The sequence below is a fragment of the Triticum aestivum genome, chromosome 2A (assembly GCF_018294505.1).
Source record: "Triticum aestivum cultivar Chinese Spring chromosome 2A, IWGSC CS RefSeq v2.1, whole genome shotgun sequence".
In the NCBI taxonomy this organism is placed as follows: Eukaryota; Viridiplantae; Streptophyta; class Magnoliopsida; order Poales; family Poaceae; genus Triticum; species Triticum aestivum.
Window position 1 is genome coordinate 500312727 of NC_057797.1, and position 8534 is coordinate 500321260.

At 46.6% G+C, this 8534-nt stretch overlaps 1 protein-coding gene across 1 annotated transcript; it reads left to right on the forward strand.

Moving 5' to 3' along the window:
* The first annotated feature begins 920 nt into the window (after positions 1-920).
* LOC123185449 (ethylene-responsive transcription factor LEP-like) lies at positions 921-2171 on the forward strand. The gene has a single exon (XM_044597322.1). It carries the CDS (start codon positions 1039-1041, stop codon positions 1825-1827), a length of 789 nt encoding a protein of 262 aa, XP_044453257.1. The 5' UTR covers positions 921-1038; the 3' UTR covers positions 1828-2171.
* Positions 2172-8534: the final 6363 nt, after the last annotated feature.

The following is an 8534-nucleotide window of genomic DNA, read 5'->3' on the forward strand; positions in this document are numbered from 1 at the left end:
GTTGGATCTTCCAGAATGGAGGGCCCGTATTCATTACCCGGTACCGTAAAAGAGCTCTAACATGTAGTTGTCCGATGTACATCTAACGCCCGAAATAGATTGACTGACCTTCGAGAAACACATGCAGATAACTTGAGAATAGGTGATCCTTCACTCCTTTTACGTTTTGTAAAATGCAATAAAACCAAACCAAATTAACCAAAGGTAGTACGAAATGAGCATAGCTCTGATTGTTAGCCTTCTTACAGTGGACTGATGTTCGTTTAGTGAGAAAAAATGTTCCCGTTGATTACGAAGGTGTCCGTGTCAATCATAAAATGTTTTGCTGGCTTAGTATCTCAAAGATGCTCATGAGGATAAGATACATGTATTCATAGGGATGAGTGTATGTGCAAGTATGTAAGCATCTGTGTTTATACCATGTTAAGAAAAATAACCAAAGGTAAGTAATAAGTGGAGGCGCATGAGAGGACGAATTAATATTGTTCTCAAGATTTAACTTGCCACATCTATAATTGAAGATGCTGTTACTCCTATATAAAACCATGTGCCCTACTTGCACCCACCAGTCCAAATCATTGGGTTGACCACCTTTGGTCGTCCCCACAAAGAATCAAACCCAAAGCGACCTCTGCCCTGCATGCCTGTGATCGATCACTATGGCGAGCTCACCTCGCCGCCCCATCTACATGCATGATATGTGTACCCACATATATATTCCAACTAATTATTTCCTAAGATCGAATGATTGATTAAAAAAGGGGCTAGCGGTACTAGCACATAACGACGGATCACCTTGTTAACTAATCCTGTTAATGAGCTTGTCATGGCCAACCTCCACCCCACTTAACTAACCCTTTTCACTTTCCCGCACTTATATATACTCCCATGCAACACCGTCCCATGCAGCATCCATCCAACCACCATTTCAACCACCTCTGACCTCCCATCTCTCTCATCTCCACTTGTCAACGACCAACGCATAGTCACACACAGTCTCTATTGCTTGCTCTGTTTTGATCACGAGCTAGTAGGAAGATGAATTTCTCGTCCTACTTCTTCTCCTCATCCTCCTCGTCCTCCTCCTCGTCGGACAAGAAGTCGTCATCTTCCAAGCGCCGGCAGCAGGCGGCGCAGCAGCAGCCGGACTCCAACCCGACGCGGTACCTCGGGGTGCGTCGGCGGCCGTGGGGCCGGTACGCGGCGGAGATCCGCGACCCGGCCACCAAGGACCGCCACTGGCTCGGCACCTTTGACACGGCGGAGGAGGCCGCCGTCGCCTACGACCGCGCCGCGCGCTCCCTCCGCGGCGTCCGCGCCCGCACCAACTTCGCCTATCCCGATCTTCCCCCGGGCTCGTCCATCACCCCCTACCTCTCCCCCGACCTCACCTCCGACGACAACGCCGTGCAGCTCCTTCAGCCTTTCTACGCCGACCCCGTCCCGCCCCTGCCGACGCATCAGCCCGCGGCTGGTGGCGGCGGCCAGGACGTCGGCAGTGAGTACCTCTACGGCGGTGCCCCTGACATGTCTTCGCTGATGGACGACATCGCCATGCCCGACGACCTGCCCATGATCGACGGCGGCGGCGACATGGACTTCTCCATGTATGGCGTCGGCGGCAACGGCGCCAATGCCGCAGGCGGCGGCGGGTGGTGCGACGCGTCCGAGCTGGGAGCATACTCCTCCACGCCGGGTGGCGGCCACGGGGTGTACTTCGAGGAAGGGTACGTGCACAGCCCGCTCTTCTCGCCGATGCCGGCCGCCGATGACGCCGGTGCCGACGGGTTCCAGCTCGGGGGCTCGTCGTCTTCCTACTACTACTGATATGATCACGTGCGCGTCGGTGCCGTGTCGACCGCCTCTGCGCCCGCCGTTGTGCTGCGGCGTGGTGAGTTGCTGGGTGTGCTTAGCAGTTAATTTACTTACTTTGATAAGTCTCGTGGTAATAATGCGTCTTTTATCGTTTTTGCGTCCTTTTTCATATCATGGGCCTGTATCTTCTCTTTTGGAGATCCATGAGCCTTTTGTTCTGGGCTGTTTCCTTTTCCTTTTTTTTCCTTCTCTTTTTTCGTTTTAGGCCTCATTCGTATGTGCAGATATGATCAGTCGGCATACACCTGTGTGTTGCTGGCGCTTCAGTGTAATATATTATCCATGTTATATGATGATTTACCTGTTCGTTGTTATGTACTCCTGCCTATTTTACTTTTTCTTTCACTGCCAGATGTTCTGCCAATGTGCCGGTAACGCCCTTACGGCGTATAAGTCTCATATGCAACAAATTAATACATTGTTTTTCAAAACATAGTACGTGCACACACACATACACTCATATTATGGACACACACGTTCACCTGCACACCCTATTTCTAAGAACACCTTTGTTATGTTCCCGACTCATGTGAACTCCGGTGAACAGTATAACCAAAAAAATAAAAAATCTGAAAAAAAATTGTGCCAAACATTGATAAGTATTTTGATTTGTTATAAATTTTCATCACCAGCTGACATTCATGGAAAACATGGCAAAAAAAATCCTTCAAAATGTTATCTTCAAAAGCATTTTGGAACATCAATTTTTTTGCCGCGTTTTTCACGAATGTCATCCATTTTGGAAATAACATTTTCAAAAGCATTTTGGAACATCAATGTTATTTTTTAGCCAAGTTTTTCACGAATGTCATCCGCTGATGAAACTTTGCAACCAATTAAAACATTTGTCAATGATTGGCACAAAATAAATTCAGATTATATTAATTTTTTTTATTTTACTGTTCAGCTGAGCTCACATGAGCTCGGGATCAGAACAGCACTTTCGATAAAGAGAGCTCGTTCATTCATTCATAGTAAGAATACAGTTACTTCCCCTTCCCCGACCCCTTCGTCCGCCCTTTTCTCCGCTGGCGTGGTGGTTCCCTCGTTCCCTTCTTTCTTTCCGGCCTCGGTTCTGACGGCCTGCCGTCTCCCAGGCGCTTGGCCACGCTGCTAACCGCTTCTGGGCGCTTGGCTCCAAGGATGGGGATTCAGAGGATGAGCAGTCCTCTGCGGGTAGTGTCATGGTTGATGGCGGCAGGGTTGTTGGGGTGGCGATGCTGGCCCGCGGTAACGCCCATCGCCGCAAGTTCACCCTCGGCAGCCACCTTCCTGGTTGTGGTGCCTCGTCGGCTAGGTGTGGACCAGGGTTGGGTGCTCATCGTCTCCACCCGTTCTCATCCGTTCAATAAGTTTTCCTCTTGCTCGGGGATCCTTGGTTCATGTCTTCCTCCTCGTCGTTGTCCACTCCTGCTTCACCCTCCCCCTCGCCGATTTCGTCTCCTGTCACCGGCGGCAACTTGTATCTGAGGGTGGCGGATCCGCCTCCTCTTCGATCTCCATTGCTAATCCTAGTGGGGGCTGGTGCTGGCTTGGTGGTGGTTAGTCGGCCGCCTGGGATGAACCTGGGGCCACCTGTTGGGTTGCTTGTTGGGCACTATAACTCTTAGGACTGCATTTCCTTGGACCCCTTCCTCCCTCTAGTGCGATGTGTTGATATTGGTTCGGTTTTTGTTGTGTGGTTATGCTTGGTGACCCTGGCCTAGTCCCGTCATTCCCCCGTGGGTATTTATGGGTGCCCAAAGGGTGTCTTGACCCCTGTCTAGGGTTTCCAGCCACTGCCACTGAAGTTAGTAGATCTAAACTCCATCCCCGTTGCCCGGTCCATATTCCCCCTCCATCACCTCTCTCACAATCGTTTGTGGTTGTCATAGCCATGGACCGTTCATGTGGGTCGTCCAAACACCACAACTCTAACAACAAGCGACATTTGGAGGGCTCCAGTGAGGTGGCAACTGACTCTCTCGCCTATGAGGCGGAGCTGCGCTCCAAGTTGGAGGTAGAGCAAGCTGCGCGAGAGTGTGTGGCCAAGGAGCAGGAGGCATAGGGTACACCTTCGACGTGGTCTATGGAGGACGAGTAACACAAGGAAGAGGAGGAAGCTCAGCGGTGGAACGAAAGGCGCCAACCGTCCCCTCTTCGGCTACTAGTTTGGGGAATCAGCTGCCTCGATCTCATAGGCGGGCAAATCTGGTGCCTCTCATTTTCTTGCCTCGAGATCTCGTGCTCTCCCCCCATCGATGGTGGCAGCTCTACCCCTGCTGACAACTTTGCCCAACCGGCGCAATGAGATCCACAGCTACAACTCCGGCTACAACAACAACGGGTATCCCAGCAAAAACCAAAAGTTCAGGCAATGTGATCATCACCCTCCACCTCTTTCGGGTCCTGGTGCTCCTCCTATAGGATTAGGCTCTTCATCTGGTTCGTCTGCCCTTACTTGTTTTGCATGTCACGTCTTGGGCACTTCCAATTGTAATGCAACACTCCCTCCCCTTTTGTTTGATCTATCACGCTGACAACCAACTAACCGTGGACTACAATAACCGTTCTAGTCTGCATGTGCTCAAGCACTATTAAAAAGGTTTGCCTTGATGTGGTTTCTTTAGCGTCAAGGGTGGTTTGTATGTAGTCGGGGATGCACCCACCATCCATAACATGGCGGTGATTTCTATGCAATCTAAGGAGGTCACCTTGCAGATGATTTCTGATGAGTTGCGAGAGTGGGGTTGGAAGGATAGGACCTGCAAATCCAACAGCTCTCGCCCTCTGAATTTGGAGTGGTGTTCCCATCTAAAGAATTTCTCTGTATGGTTTCTACCAGTACCAGTTTTACTCTTCCGCTAGACTAATTAGTGATCTCTGTTAAAAGAGCATGTTATTGTGACAAGTCTTTAGGGTCCTTGGTGGAATCGTGGGTCCTGTTGGATGATGTTCCTGCTATGATTTGCAATTCTGCCTCCCTGATGGCATTATGTGAGTTGACCGGGAAACCAATTGGTGTTGAGCCTTGACTCGGCGTGTGTGCGTGTATTTGTGGAATTCTTTCGTCTCACCTTCACATATTGTATCAATGTTCGCGTGGAGGGACAACCTACTATCAAAATCCCCCTCCTCCTCCATCGCCTACATCACATGATGATAATACCAACAATCACAGTATGAGTGGGGATGATTCTGAACCACCATTCTCCCAGTAGGAGTGGATGCCATTGGACCCACTCTGGAACAACTTTATCATAGTCGTGCTCCTAGGGATGGTGGTTCTGCTGCTCCAAGAGACCTGTGATGCGTCAGCCATTTCGATGGTGGGTGCCAATGTCGTGATGGGGAACCGCCCTAACCCTATGTCTGTTGTGTGCTCCAACTAACCGGCCTGCCCAGCTCCCCCTTCTCTTTTTGGAATTGTTGATTCTCCAGAACACCCATCCAAAGATGTTGAGGTTTCTGGGCCAATCCCGAAGAAGAAAACCATTGTCAGGAAAGTTTCACCCCGCAGTCGTATCTCTTGTGCTTCCAAGCAGGTATTGGCAGGGTTGTACCGCAAGCTCGGTCATGATCTTGGCAAGGTCGCTGGTGATGAATTGCCTGAGATATTTTCCTCTTCGCCATTAGGGTGCTCTGTCCCCGTCAAGACTCTTGTCTCCATGGCACACGAGAGTCATCCCCCTCTTGATAATGGTGAATGGTGACTATGCGCGTAGAACACTGCGCTGCAAAGAATGATCGCGCCCTACATGTACTTCTTCATCTTCTTCCCCCAAAGGTGTTATTCTTCCAGATCATCTAAACTTGCATTTCACTAAGGTTGCTCTTGATTCCACTTTAGTCTTTGATTCTTCTTCCGGGTCCCCATCTAAATATCTTTATGTGATTCGGGCCAGTGAGTTAGCTCAGGTGTCTTTGGGCAAAGCCTGAGCAACAGTTGTGACTGCTACCTCGCCTTCTTCTGATATGCCTCTAGTCGATGGGGTCCGAGCTAGTAGTGGCTGGCCTACACCCGCCCCTGCCATCCGCACTTGAGGGAAAAAAGCTAAAAGTTGTGTGGCCTCTAGCAGGGCCGGTTTTCGTAAAAAAAACACTTCTTCAAATGAGGGCTCTTTTCTAGAATATACGGAGTTTTAGCGCGAGGGGCGCTGGAAGCAATTAAAGGATTATGTCTGTGATGCGCGCATTGATCTTATTTGTCTCCAGAAAACTATCATTTTTTCTGTAAATGAGTTGTCCTTTATCGCGGGTGCTGGTTACTTTGTGTGGAAATGGTTGCGTACAACCGTTCACTCCAGTGGTATCCTAATTGGGCAAAGACTGATGCTTTTTATTTTGTTTCTTTTGATTGTGGGGATTTCTTTGCTAGCATGGTTTTTTTTGCATCCATCCATTATAAGTTCTGGGAAGTTGTTGTTTTTTATGGCCAGACCGATTACTCACTGTTTCAAATTTTCTTAGATGAGCTTGCATTTAAGGTTTCTACTTTCAATCTCCCGCTTCTTATTGAGTGCGATTTTAACCTCCTTCAGGCACATGGGAATTAGAACAATGTCAACTTCTCGTGGTCTAGGGCCTCTGCTTTTAATGATTTTATAAACAATGCAGCCCTCCATGAGCTTCATGAAGTGGGGGCCCGACTCACGTGGTCTAACCGACAGCTGGACACTGTCAAGTCTATGTTCGACCGTGTTTTCATTTGTCTGCGAATTCCAAAAAAAATCATGAATTCAAAAAATTCTCATGAATATAAAAAGTGCTCACGAGTTAAAAAAATGTTCACAAATTTCAAAAAATGTCACGAGTTCAATAAAACTACACGAATTCAATAAAATATTTGCGAGTTCAAAAACATTTTTTGAATTAAAAAATGTTCATGAGTTTGAAAAATATTCACAAATTTTCTTTATAAAACTCAAGTTCAAAATTTTCACAAATTTCAGAAAATATTCATGGGTTTGAAAAAAGTAATGAATTTCAAAAAAATGTTTGCAAATTTAATTATATTTACGAATGTGCAAAATATTCATGAGTTTTAAAAATGTTCGCACATAGTTTAAAAATACACAATTTTTGAAAAAAATTCTGGGTTTTCAAAAACATTTATGAATTTGAAAATTGTTTGTGATATACAAAAAAATTTATCAACTTGAAAATTGTTCACAAATCATGAATTCATAAATGAAAAAAAAGGAAAGAAAAAATAATGTGAAAAAGAGAAAGGAAAACAAAAAATTAGAAAAACGAATAGACAGAAAACCCGCGCAAAAATAGACTAACGGGTTGGCCATTACTGTGGACGGGATACGTGTTTGGTCGCTATACCCAGGCCAGCGCGAGGAATAGGGGGACACCGGGATTTTTTCAGAGCAACTAATTGAGGAGTACTCCTACCAGGCCAACGCGAGGAATAGGAGGACACCGGGATTTTTTTCAGAGCAACTAATTGAAGAGTACTCCATGGCGAGCCCCCCTCCCCCCCCCTCCCCGCCAAGGTCACCTGGGGTGGGCTGGGAGCACTCCACTTGGCGCGCTCTCAGCCGCCGCCAAGTGTCACGCCACGTGTCGAAAGGGAAAAACGTGTTTTCTTGTTTCACGAGAGACCTGGATTTGCTTCCACGAGAGGCACAGACATGCCTCTCGGGAAGGAAAAAAAACATGTTTTTTTGTTTCGTGAGAGACACAAAATTACTTTTCATGGAGGCACGGACTTGCTTCCGTGAGAGGCACAGGCGTGCCTCTGAGGAAAGGAAAAAAACATGTTTTTTCTTTCGTTCCATGAGAGGTACATATTTACTTCTCGTGGAGGCGTGAATTTGCTTCCACGAGAGGAATGATTGTGCCTCTCGGAATGGGTACAAAATGTATGCCTCATCGGAAATGAAAGAAAATGTGCACCGATTCAGTGTTTTTCATTCGGTTTTCTCCGTGAAGAAAAAAAGTTTGTCGAAACCTATCAACACTGGATCTAATTTTGAAAATCTCAACGTGAGGGACCCAACAGCAAAAAAAGTTTAAAAGATAAAACATTTTGAATAAAGGAATCTGTGAAAAAAGAGAGGAAAACTCATACAGCATGCCATTTGTCACAATTTGAGAAGTTGGAAGTGTTCTTTTGAAGGAGTACACCTCAATTAATGATTTCATGAAGTTTCCTATTTCCCGGACGCTCGGCAAAGTGTGTTGCCAAAACGCATAGGCTTTGGTCAAATCAAGCGAATTGGCCCAGCCCATTTTCAGTTGTACACGAAGATATCTCATTCCAGTTTTGGTCCGTAAATAAAAAACGAGAAATTCGATAAGAAGAAAAAAAAGGGCCTCTACAAAAAGATAAGCAGAAAAGTCTGTCTGGATTTCAAATATTTGTTCATGCTTTTAGAAAATAGTCAGGATTTCAATTTTTTTTACCTTTTTCAAAACATATAGATTTCCAAAATTTATTAAATAATGTAAAGAATATTTAAGCAAATTAACGTTTATAATTTTTTTCCTGCTTTTCGAAAAGGGACGTGCTACGCGTCCACCGGCTGATCTTTTTAATAGATCAGCCGGGTCGCGAGCCGTTAGATGCCGCATCAAGCGGCCGGGTGCGCCCCACCATTGCAACGCAGGTCTTCTTGCAGAATTATTTCTGCAACATATGTCTTGTTGCGGAATTATTTCTGCAACAT